The sequence below is a fragment of the Musca vetustissima genome, unplaced genomic scaffold (assembly GCF_032173495.1).
Source record: "Musca vetustissima isolate MV318-11 ecotype Yass unplaced genomic scaffold, APGP_CSIRO_Mvet_v1 utg10870, whole genome shotgun sequence".
Classification (NCBI taxonomy): Eukaryota; Metazoa; Arthropoda; class Insecta; order Diptera; family Muscidae; genus Musca; species Musca vetustissima.
In genome coordinates, this window is record NW_026875905.1 from 123,722 (window position 1) to 137,269 (window position 13,548).

General features: G+C 35.2%; 1 protein-coding gene across 1 annotated transcript; it reads right to left on the reverse strand.

The window, feature by feature from the left end:
* Positions 1-986: 986 nt before the first annotated feature.
* Positions 987-12,934, reverse strand: LOC133338432 (protein PFC0760c-like). The gene is made up of 3 exons (XM_061546606.1): positions 12,643-12,934; positions 1,608-2,839; positions 987-1,493 (listed from the first exon to the last, which is right to left on the reverse strand). Exons 1-3 carry the CDS (start codon positions 12,932-12,934, stop codon positions 987-989), a joined length of 2,031 nt encoding a protein of 676 aa, XP_061402590.1.
* Positions 12,935-13,548: the final 614 nt, after the last annotated feature.

A 13,548-nucleotide genomic window follows, 5' to 3' on the forward strand; every position in this document is an offset into this window, starting at 1 on the left:
AAAGACTCCCTATTCGTATGAAGACTCCATTTGAGTCGTTTATAAATACTCCAATCTTGTCGTTAATAAAGTCTCCATTTTGGTCATTAACAACGACTTCATTCTGACAGCCAACCAAGACTCCATTCTGGTCGTCTATAAATACTCTCTTCTGATCTATGATGATTCCATTCTGATCGTCTATAAATACTCCTAAATGCTCGTCGATAAATACTCCCTTCTGAATCTATGATGATTCCATTCTGATCGTCTATAAAGACTCCTATCTGCTCGTATATAAAGACTCCATACTCGTCGTCTAGAAAAATCGTATGAAGACTCCATTTGAGTCGTCTATAAAGACTCCATTCTTGTCGTCTATGGGGAGTGTTTATAGGCAACCAGAACGGAGTCTTTATAGAATGGAGTTTTATATACGAACTAGAATGGAGTTTTTATATACGAGCGGTAGTGAATAGATCGTCTGAAGGCTCCCTTCTGGTAATCTTTAAATACTCTTATAAATGTATTCAAAAAAACTTTTTTGTCAAACATCAAAAGCTTTTCGAAAGGTTTTTTCATAAAAATAATAAAAACTGATCAACAATATTTATGGGACCTCCGACGAATATTTCGAGGTGTTTCAAACGGACTGACAAATTTTGTATAACTTGTGGTGAACTAAATTTGAAAATTGTTAGAAACTTCAAATTAAAATTGACTGGCATGGACACGCGTTTAAGGCCTGTGTAACAGATATGACTGTTAATCTAAACATTTCCATATTCCAATCGCCATCACTTTAGAGAAAAAAACTGATTATCTCATAAATATGTTAATGACTATGTAAATATTGTGTTTATGCCACTTACATATATAATCTGTTTAAAATAAAAATAAGTATGTATATACAAAAACTATTATAATTATGTTAAAAAATAAATAACTCTACTTTCCGCTAATGACCACGCAGGAGAATAGAGACTTAAAAGCAAATCAATGTGGTGTTACACATTATCGTGGTGTTGTTGTTGTTGTTTATAATGGTGACCACTATAGAATCGTGCGGGTATATGTTTCTCTCGATATAGTCTGTATAGCTTACGAACAGGTGTTAGAGGTGTTGCTGCATCGTCACTGTTGCTGCTGACAGTTGGTACCTCCGTGAGTTGTGGTGACTTCTCAATTTCATTTGTTGTGTTAACACTGGCAGTTGCATTTGTTATTGTGTGATTGTTGTTGTCTTTGGCATTAGGCATGTCATCTGGGGATAATTGAAGATTTACAGCAATGTCATGTTCAGATTTCTCAACAATCGTATTTGTTGTTGTTGGTGATAATGTCTGCTTTGTGGCTACGGCTTGTGGCGTTACTGGGATTGCAACATCAAGGCCACTCGTGGAATTTTCTTTATTGGCTGGGACATCCGCTGCAATTTCATCGTATTCTTCATCTTCATCATAGTATTCATCGTCATCATCAGCAGTTGTGTTATCGTCTTCTTTAGTTTTTTCCTCATCTAATTTGGTGGTGGTAGTGGTGGTCGTGGACGGAATGACTGTCACATTTTCAATATCATTGTCATTTGTTGTGGTTGTCAATTTTTGTTTATTTCGATTAACATTTACAGGCTCTTTCACTTCAGTCGAAGTCGATTCATCATCATCATCATTGTCGTCATCGTCTTCATCTTCATCAGCATCATCCTCATCGATTTCATCATCCTCTTCAGCACTTTCTTCTTCTCCTTCATCATCATCATCGTAATCACTCTCATTATGACCACTATTATTATTTTCCTCTGGTTTGGTATCCGACGTTGAGTTCAGTGGTCCGTTTAATGGTGTAGTTGTTGTTGTTGTCGGGGTTTTTGGCAGCATTATTAATGGAGTTTGTGTTGTGGAAGATGTAACAGTCATTACCGTGTCATTGATATTGTCAATGGGTATGTTTTCCATTGTTTCGCTATTAGCCATAATGGGTTGAGTGTCATTTTCCAAATTGATTTTTTTCATTGTCTGGTCCTCAGAGTTTTCAGTTATTTCATTGCTAAGATTCATTTGTTCATCGTGATTTTTATTTTCAATTGACATCTGGCTGTCATCAGATGTTTCAAGTTCTGCTGAACTCTCCTCTTCACTTTTTGCTTTCAAAGGTCTTAAAGTATAACTGTCCACACTAGGAGCTTTTCCGTTCTCTTCCTTTTTCTCTTCAGGGGTTATGACTTCATTTTCTTTGGATATATTCGTATCACTTTCTTCCATAAGATCTTCATAATCCAATTCCTCCTCTGCTTTATTTACATCCTCATCCATTTCCTTCTTCTGGGATTCCATAATCTTATTAGTCTCTGTTTCAGCTTTATTTGTGTCCTCTTCTTCTTTTTCTCCCAATTTCTGTGGCACCACTAATTTATTTGTTGCCTCATCCGTTTCAATAGTATTTTCTTCCTCTCCTTGCTCAATCTCCTCCTCTTCTTCCTCTTCGTCGTAATATTCATCAGACATTGTATCACTACGATCGGTAATTTTACTTTGAGAGGGAGGTATAACGGGACCGCCACCGGGCAACACCCATTGAGCTCCCTGTGCTCCTATCTGCATACACTGGAAATGCATTTCAAATATTTGTGTCGATGCCAGCTGAACCATAAAATCCATACAGGCATGCATATTATCACCCTGCAGTCCAACATCGGACATTTGGACACACATCGACATGGGTATGCCCAACATTACCGGTATACAAAATGGTGAAGGATTACGAGCAGAAACGGCATATTTAGCTGATTGTGTTTCATTGACAAACATCTCGAGGTTTAGTTCGTTTTTCGGTCCCACATATGTCACATTGGCGCACACTGTAAGAAGATGCGGAGGGAGAGAAATATGTATTATTAAAATACGCTTTGTTATTGTTAAGATAAAAATATTTTAAAAATAAAATTAGGCAAAACAAACGGCCGTGAGAACCAAAAAAAAAAAATCGTCGCCTGAAAGACAATTAAGGTAAATTTGATAAATATACGACTAGGACCTTAAAAATACGGGCTCCGTTATGAGACTTGATTTTTACACCTCTTACCACACTGTGGTGCAAGGTATAATGTCTTTGTGCATATGTTTGTAACAGGCAAAAGGAAACGAGATAGATCCATGGTTCCTTTTGAGAATATGCATAGAATCAATTTCTGAGTCTATTTATTCATGTCCGTCCGTCTGTGCAGGTGCATTTAGATAAAATTTGGCACAGATCATTTATTTGTCCTAAGGACGATCCCTTTGGAAATTAGTGAAAATCGGTTCATATTTGGAGCTATATCTCCAATATATGGTTTCGTCCGATTTGTGGTAAATGGTGCACCAAAGAGTCAAATTTAGGCCAATTGGCACGAAATTTTGATCCAAGTACTTAAGATAGAATAGCCAAGTTTTATTGAAATCGGTTCAGATTAAGATGTGTATCCTATATATATTTTCGTCCGATTTTAGGTAAATGGTGAAAAAAGACGCTAAGTTCAGCCGATTGGCACAAAATTACTGAAGATAGTATAGCCTAACGTGTGTCAGGTTTTGGTGAAAATGGTTCAGATTTAGATATATCTTCCATATATATTTTCGTGCTGTTTTAAGGGTTTTCGTCACAAATGAGCACATCTTCTTACCAAAAATTATTAATAGATTCAGTGTGGCATCAAGCTGGCTTACCTAAAAAAGTAAACACACACATCTCTACAAACAAATGCCACACTGAATCTAAATAGACGACAGCACAAACATGTTATGTTGATTCTCTGCAAAGTAGAGACGCATAACAGTGGAGTAATGGCACATGGTTACATGTTCCGCCATAACATTTTCTGAGACTTTTAGAGAATTCTTAAACAGAGCGTACTCTAAAAGTACTTTGGCTTAAAGTTGTGGATGTAACAAAATTGGGGAAGAAGGGGTTTTTGTTTAGTGGAGTGATACATGACTCCCTGGGACAATATCCCAAGCAAAAAACTAAGAGAGCTGATGAGAATTTGTGGCGAAATCCGAAACTATAGTCTTCTCTGCCTTTCCGAAAGTAATCAATGTGACCATAACCCACTTTAAAAATAAAAATTTTGTTGTTTTTATACCCTTCACCACATTGTGGTACAGAGTATTATGTCTTTGTGCATATGTTTGTAACAGGCAAAAGGAAACGAGATAGACACATGGTTCCTTTTGAGAATATGCATAGAATCACTTTTTGAGTCGATTTATGCGTGTCCGTCCGTCCGTCCGTCCGTCTGTAGATGTTAAATTGTAAACAATGTACAAGTCGCATTTATGATCCGCTTTGGGTGAAATTTGACACAAATCACTTATTTGGCCCAAGGACGAACCCTATTGAAATTGGGAAAATTCGGTGCAGATTCAGATATAGCTCCTATATATATATATATATATATTTTCGTCCGATTTAAGGTAAATGGTGCACCAAAGTCCCTCAATATCTTTCGATTTGCACGAAATTTAGCACAGAGTACTAAATTAGGTTCAGATTGATGTGTGCCACGTTTCGAGAAAATCGGTTCTGATTTAGATATAGCTCCCGTATATAGAAAATCGGGTCAGATTTATATATATAGCTCCCATATATATTTTCGCCCGATTTAACGTAAATGTGTCTCCAAAGTCCCTATATACGGTACGGTACATACGGTACTGAATTGGGTCCAGAATGATTTGTGCTAAGTTTCGTGAAAAGCGGTTCAGATTTAGATATAGCTCCAATACATATTTTCTTCCGATTTAATGTAAATTATACACTAAAGAACCAAAAACCACACAATTTTGTACGATGTACTGAACTTTTTATAACCATTCGTGTGTCAAGTTTTCTTGAAATTGGTTCAGATTTACATATAGCTCCTATATATACTTCCGTCCTATTTTAAGTAAATGGTGTACTAAAGACCCATAGCTAAGTCGATTGTCAAAACGTACTGAAATTAATATAAATTAATCTCGGGCAAGTTTCATTGAAATCGGTTTAGATTTAGATATAGCATAGCTTCCATATATAATTTCGACCTATTAATGTTGATTGTAAACCAAATAATCAATGGGTGCTTGATTGATGTTTCATTTTAAACAGTGAAGCATACCAAATAGCGTGCGTAAAGTTTGCTTAAAGTCTATTTAATAAGTGTGGTATAGATTGCAGAATGGTGTGTGTAAGGATTGATGTTAGTCGGCTTACTTATAGTTAAAGATCGCATTTTTAAGTTCGTTCAATTTCATGTCGATGTTCCTTCGAAAAGACGAATCTGTAAAGATACATATGTAGAATGTCCCCAAAGAGGTGAAGGGTATCATATAGTCGGCCCAGTCCGACTTTACTACTTTCCTTACTGGTTATTTTTAAAACAACAAGAAAGGGATCACTCTGGCTTACCTAAAAAAGTAAAAAATTATTAATATTGATACAAGTTTCACGGTAGCCCCCATATAACGGTTATCCCCAATACTCGGTATTTTTGGACATGTTTTCCAACCGAATTGGCCGCAAATTGGTATTTTGAGTTCTGATTGGATAGCACATATCCGTATTAATAAAATTATTATTATTATTGACCCAAGTTTCAGGGTTGCCCCTACATAAACATAACGATTTTTATTTGCTTTTGTTCGTGTCTTTGTTTAAACAAGCAATATGCCAGTGCCATCATCACCTGCCAGCATAAATTAACTCCTATATAATTAAAATTAATGCATATTTCAAATAGATCATAAACAAATTAAATTACATTGTTTAAAATGAAATTTATTATTATTACACTTTGGCGCATAGTCAATGCTACACTTTTAGTTGTCTCTTTGCATGACTTCAAAGTGTCTGAATTGCAAAAACAAAAAATAGTTTGAATGACTGACATTGTCAATGAAAGTGAACATATTTTTCCATAGATAATTTACTAGTCATTTGATTTGATTTGCATGCCTACTTGTCCCCCAACCCAACCCCTGTTTCATTTTCAGACGCCATGGCGTTCATGCAATTCGCTTACAAGCGATATTAAAAGCAAACTAAACTACGTCAGGTTAACAATAAATTGCAACGAGAAAGTTTTGTTTTCATTTTTTTGCAAATGAATCAAAGTTGAAAGTGTCTTGCAACTGCCGCCAACTGACATCTTCACCAGACAAAAGAGTAGCGCCAAAAACAAAGAAGCTCATTGACATAGGGTGTTAAAATAATTTATAAGCCATTCGATTTAATGATATGTAAATGTGTTGTTTTTTCTTCAAACATTTTTTTTTATTTTTTTTAACAACAATTCATTAAACATAAAGGAGTTAATATCCATATAAAATAAAGCGAACAGATTCTGCGCTTTGATAGAAACTTTTCAATATTTTTACAAAAACTATACAATACTAGCGGGCCCGGCAAACGTTGTATTGCCTAGCAATATAGTTGATGTATAATTTTCGTCATTTTAGGTTGGTTTTTATACCCTCCACAGATTTTTGTAATACCTTGGTATTTGTCCGAACACACAGAATATAACATTACAATACTGAATATCTAAAATTTTATGTTTAGGAGCTATTTGCTATTTTTGTCTTTTAAAGTTTTGTTGATTAATAATTGAATTCGTGGAAAATCATTTAAATTAAAAACATTTAAATGCACATATAAGTTTGACTTCCGTATTTAATTACATTTTCCCCAATATATTTATTAGACTTCCATATAACAGTAGCGTAATATTAAATTAGCTTTTTATACCCTCCACGATTTAATATAGAACTTTGAAATTTGCACATTTCTACTACTCATAAGACATTTGGTATTGAAAATGTTACATTTTCGTTCACTTTTTATGGTAGCCCCCAATATTCAACAGAATTACTTCTAATTTAATAATAGGGGTACTACTACTTATACTGCCTAATTGAGATGATCAATATTGGCCCAAGAATTCGAATATCCCCCATATAACGAATATCCCCCATATACCTAAAATTCGGTATTTGGTTGTAATTTGTACATTCAAAGATATACTTCTCAATTATTTTTTGTATTCTCACAAAAAAGTTTAAATACAATGTCAATCCAATTGAAATTTAAAATTTTCAATAATTGACAAATGAGGGCTTATAGGATTGGTCGCTACCAATTCTAGCCCAAAATATCTCAAAAAGCAACTACGACGTGGTGCAAATAGCTTGATACAAAATTCGTGGAAATGCAAATATGCTTCATAATAATTTTTTTGAAAATTTTTCGCGGTTTTCAAGACTAAGATCAGATAAATCCGTTCAGCCGTTCTCGAGTTTTAGCGACACTAATGAACAGCAATTCACTTTTATATACATACATATATACAATAGTTTTTTCAAGGCAATGACAATCCAATTGATTGTAGAAAATTATCATATTTTGAGAATTTTTCATAAATGACAACTACTTAAAGATATACGCTGCCAATTTTCGCCCAAAATATGTCCAAGAAGAACTACGAAGAGATGAAATCATAAAGGTTCGATATAAAATGTGTGGACATTCTAATATCTTTAAAAATACATTTTGCAACATTTTTGCGGATTTTTCTCAAAATTTTCTTTCATTAAAACCTTTCCACTTCAATTACAGACTACTAACAGAAACTGTAAGTCAAATCGTCCAGCCGTTTCTTTAAAATAATTTTTGCAACATTTTCGCGGATTTTTCTCAAAATGTTCTTTCATTAAAATCTCTCCACTTCAATTACAAACAACTAACAGAAATTTTAAGTCAAATCGGTCCAGCCATTTTTTTAAAATAATTTTTGCAAGATTTTCGCGGATTTTTCTTAAAATTTTCTTTCATAAAAACCTTCCCACTGTAATTACCGAAAACTGAAAGAAACTTTGAGTTAAATCGGTCTAGCCGTTCTCAATTGATGAGTTAGTATACATTTTTATGGCTCCATTTTTATATATATAGATGAGGGTGACGTAGGGGATGATAGATGCCAAGCAACGGCTCCGATTGATTTTAAGGCTTATCTTGGTCCCTCTTTCATCTAAATTGTGGATACTGACCTCCCCTGGGGTAGCTACTTTCAACATCCGTTGAATAGTGAGCCGATATGTGCCGCGAGTTCACTCATAAGAATTAAAAAGAATGGATTGAGCCGTCGGGTTTATTTGCCCAGACTCGGAAAACCCCACATTCTATGAAAAAGATACGAAAAAGAAAACCAAACCTGCCTTATCTTTATGACCTCCGCTGATCACGATTTGCGCTTGGTATGTGCGCACGTTGAACAGAAAAGACACAGTTTTCGCATTAGCAGATGTACTTAAGAAGTACAAAGTCGATATTATTGCCTTAAAAGAAATACGATGGAAAAGGACGTAAGTGAATCAGATGATTACGTTCTGTATTATAGCTTGCATGAAGCGAAACATGAATTTGGCAGTGAATTTATGGTGAACAGGAGAATAAAAGACCTCGTCTCCAGATTTACTCCTGTAGATGACCCAATCGCTTTAATCCGTATAAAAGCGAAGTTTTTCTACATCAGTCTTATTTGCGCCCGTGCGAAAATCGTTTTGGTGTCACCGTCTGAAAATTCAGCCTCCATGAAAAACATCCGGCTGATTGTCTTTGCGGCAGCAAAAACATAGAAGTTAGCAACACCAGATTCAAGCATATCGGATTTCTCCCGATCGAACAAGGGGAAATCAAATTGATCATGTTGTGATAGACGACAGGTATTCACCCTGTGTTTTAGACGAATATCGATTTGCACCATTACCTTGTAGCAGCCAAGGTTCGCACTCGTCTAGCATATAGCACAAGCCTACCCTACAAGCCTAAAAAATAAATAAACAAGTAAGGAAAGTTCAAAATTCGGAGGGGACCTTCACCACCTTAGGCATACAAGAGATGCTAATATTTTATATAAAATATCCTGTAGATAGAACAGATTTACACAAATTTGGTGTAAATCGAACAAACATAGCCTCTTCGGTGCACAATTTACATGAAATCGGACGAAAATATATATATATATATATATATATATATATATATATATGACCTATATATAAATCTGAACCGATTTCAATGAACCTTAACACACATCATTATTGACTCAATTGCATTCGCTATTCACAATTTTATCTCAAACGGACAAATATTATATTGTATAATGCTAAACTGATTTGAACAAAACTTCGCATACATCAATCTGTACCTAATTAAGTACGTTGTGCAAATTGTTGTCTCAATCGGACCAATATTGGGAGTGTGTTGCAACATTTACATAAAATCGGACGAAACTTTATATGGGAGCTATATCTAAATCTGAACCAATTTCAACAAAACTTCGCATATATTTTGTCTAATCGGAAAAATATTGGGAGTTTGGGGCATCATTCACATAAAATCGACGAAACAATATATGGGACCTATATCAAAATCTGAACCGATTTCAACAAAACTCAAAATCAACCTGTACGCAATTCAGTACGTTGTGTAAAATTGTGTCTCGATCGGACAAGTATGAGGAGGACGAAAATATATATGGGATCTGAAAATCTGAACCGATTTTCTCCAATTTCAATAGTCCTTGGACCAAATAAATGGCATGTGACAAATTTTATTCAATTTGGATCATAAATGCGAAATGTTACCAACGAGTAAAAAACCCAACTAAATGCTTTGGTGCAGACACACTCTCCTGTGGAGATGAATAAGGTAACCTGTTGACATATACAGATAGTGTGTTGAGGATTTGGATGGAGTATTTTGCAAAGCTTCTGGTATAAAATATTGACGATGAAAAAGATACCCTAGAACTAATGAGAGATGATGGTATAGAGTGTATACCTATCTAGGTGGTATACACTCTATACGACTGAAGAATAATAAAGTAGCCAGCAGCCAAACTATTCAAGACCAATTATTGGAACATGAGCATCCTGTGTCCCACGCACAAAAAAAAAGGACAAGACGATATGTTCCAACTATAGAGGAATTATTCTTCTTCCCATCGCATATAATGTGTTATCCAGCGTGCTGTGTGAACGATTGAAGCCAATGGTCAATGACAATATTTGATCATAACAATGGGGCTTCAGACCTGGAAAATCCTCCAAAGACCCGATTTTCACACTGCGCCACACACTTCGCCAAAAGGCCCACGAAAATATTAGCGACATGTCTGCGTTCGGCATTCCTGCAAAATTAATACGGTTATGCAGGATAACTTTAACTCGGACAAGGTCAGCAGTAAATGGCGAGAAGACCAAGCTGTTGGTATCATCGCGCAAGACGTCCAATAGATTTGAGCCAGTAGTGGAACTTGAAAACTGAAACATTGAGGTAAACAGAGATTTAATCTACCTCGGTAACACCATAACTAAAAAACAGATTACATCCGTTTTGAAATCCGGAGAAATTCTCCGAAAGATCTACGAGCCGATCTGCGTCAACGGTGAATATCGGCGTCAATTGAACCACGAGGTATACCATCAACACACGCCTGGAAATATTTTTATAAGGTGAAGGGTGCATATGTTTGTAACAGACAAAAGGAAAAGAGATAGACACATGGTTCCTTTTGAGAATATCCATAGAATCACTTTGTGAGTCGATTTATGCATGTCTAAAGACGGACATGTTAAATTCTAACCAAAGTACAGGTCGCATTTATGGTCCGATTTGGATGAAATGTAGCACAAGTCACTTATTTGGCCCAACCCTATTGAAATTGAAGAATATACCCAAAGTGGTGAAGGGTATATATCGACCCAGTCCGACTTTACTACTTTCCTTACTGGTGTATGCTCGTCTTTTGGAAAAAATGTTCTGTCTCCAGTAAGTATATTATGTACGAAGGTGGATATTATTGGTTCGTACCTTCTGGTACCTCCGTCACAAAGGTTTAGCCTTTGAAATTTTTGTAAATATAATACATTTTCCAACGACTTCGGAGCTGGAACTTTAAAAAGTTGAAATAGGAGAGACCTTTATGTAGCTGTTATGTCAAAGTATGAAAATATATTGTCAATTCCCAGTCAAGACGCATTTTATCCTCTGCGGAATCAAAAAATATAAAACGCTGTGAGTGGAGCAGTATAGTATCAAGAGGGCCTTGCTTATTTTTTTGGCGAAATCCCCCTCCTCATGTAAAATTGAGTGATGTTTGGGTCATAATTGCGGTATCTAGAGCAACAAAAACATAACATAAAACCAATAAGGAACGGACGGGGCCGACAATATGATACCCTTCAACACTTTGGGTATATTCAACAGATGGAATCCCAACAGACGTCGCATTTTTGAAGGACCATTACCATGAAATTAAACATGTCATTCTGCAACCTATACTAAATTTTGGTCAGATATAGAGTTGCTTCTTACAATGGGACAAAATTATGTAAATAAATTTAAAGCAAAATATCGAAATCTAAACCGATTTCATCGAAACTTGTCACATGTTAGGTTACACTTATTTCAGTATGTTTTGTGCATTCGGCCACATTTGGAGTTCTTCATTTAGTTATAAATCGAATTTTCGTGCACATCGAAAGATATATAGTGAAGTTGGTGCATCATTTACATAAAGTCGGACGAAAATATATGTGATAACACACATCATTCTAGACTTAATTTAGTACGCTATACCAAATTTCGTGCAAATCGAAAGATATATAAAGTGCACCATTTACCTAAAATCGGGCGAATTGTCGACTTAATTTAGTACGCTATGCCAAAATTCGCACAAATCTAATGATTTTCAGGGACTTTGGTGTACCATTTACCTAAAATCGGGCGAAATTTAGTACACATCATTGTCGACTTAATTTTGTACGCTATGCCAAAATTCGTGCAAATCTAATGATTTTCAGGGACATTGGTGCACCATTTGAAGGTGAAGGGTACAAAAATTAAGACCTTCAGCATGAAAGTAAAATACCAATCCACCTTGTACACCAGTAGTAAAACAGTTGAGAATTTTCATTCAAAGTCTGGAAAACCCTGCTTGCTAAAATACGTTAATGAAATTTCTAATTGATTAAAAATTAACTATCCATTTTTCAGTTTATAATAAAATCCTTCATTTAGTATAATTCCGGATAATACTATTAATTTCTCTAATTCGTGAATATGGACTTAAATTCTGTTGAATATTTATCGGTATGATTATTTAGTTTGATGCCAAATAATATTAACTTTCAATTTCATTTCGATTAAATATTGCACACACATCGTTTACTCTGTTTCGCGTAATATTTGTATATCTTTTTTGCAATTGGATATTTGTATTCAATTAACAAGTTTACAGTTTTGTTACGTCCGAAGCAATCAAAGATGTTCATTTAATAATTTCACTTATCTGGGTAATTTAATTTCTTTAGACACACATCAAACAATAAAAAACTGAAATTGTTTACACACATTTGTATATTAAATGGTCAAAATCTGGCATATTGTGTTTGGTTTTTGCAGCTACTGTGAATAATTCATTCATAAGGTGCACTACATAATGGCTAGAGATCTAAAGACATGTACGAAATAAACAATTATTTTTTTTTTGGTGGGGGTTTCATTTTCAATTTTGATTGTTATCATAAATGGTGGTCGTATTGTATAACAAAAAGAAAGATTTTGAATATTTTGAGCACGTACTTTTCTGATCGAAATTATATTGTTTCACTTTGATACCAACACAACAGCCACACAGTGGCCCGGCACACTCGCATGGTTTACCAAATGTTGACCATATGGAACCCTTGCTGGAGAATTTGAAATTTGACAGGCTACGACCGCGCGATACCGATACGGTGGGAGGTAAGATAATTTGTTTCGTTTTAAGGTCGTAAAATATGAGGCCATTGTCATAACTGCGATTTTCGACTAGAACACATGAGGACACTAATATGATTAGCACAACCGTACATATTTGCGGCGCGATTGACATTTTGTGTTTTTTTTAGGAAAATATTTTCTTTTTTTATTTCCAAATTTCCTTAAATTGCAATTTATTGTTTTAAAATATTTTGTTGCTGTTTTTTTACTATTTATTTCTTTGGTTATTAAATGCTTAAATGCTTTTTTGTCACTTTAACGATTGTTTTTCTTCTTATTATTATTGGCCAACCGACCGGACCGCACTCTTCGAAAGTTGATTATGCATTAAAGATGTATTTGCGGTTAGCATTTGTTTAAAAATGAAATTGAAACTGTTTTTCTTGTGCTGTGCTGTGTTGTTGTTGTTTGGCCGATTGGCAGATTGTGCTGTGCTATGAGCCGTTTCTCAGCTTGTGGCACATGCGCACAACAATGATGGGTGCCAAACAACATTCAGTCTGCCTACTTCTCTGTTTGTCTGTCTGTCTCCCAAACCAGCGTCACCAAAGCCAAACCAGCGTCACCAGACGATAATGATGTTCAGGTTCATCATCGCCATTGTCTCAGCCAAAAAAAAAAAAAAAAAAAAAAACACACTCAGCAATTGTAGCACCTCCAGTTAAACAACAAAAACAAAGAAGAAGAAACAAGTCAGTAACCAAATGCATACCGCACAGTTTGCAT

Bases quoted from the DNA above. Each gene is read 5' to 3' on its own strand.
- LOC133338432 (XM_061546606.1), bottom strand. From the start codon at position 12,934: ATGTCAATCGCGCCGCAAATATGTACGGTTGTGCTAATCATATTAGTG. The intron at 2,840-12,642 runs GTACGTGCTCAA...ATCTTCTTACAG, and splicing joins ATATAATTTCGATCAGAAAA to TGTGCGCCAATGTGACATAT. The intron at 1,494-1,607 runs GTAAATGTTAAT...AAATTAGATGAG, and splicing joins CGACTGAAGTGAAAGAGCCT to GAAAAAACTAAAGAAGACGA.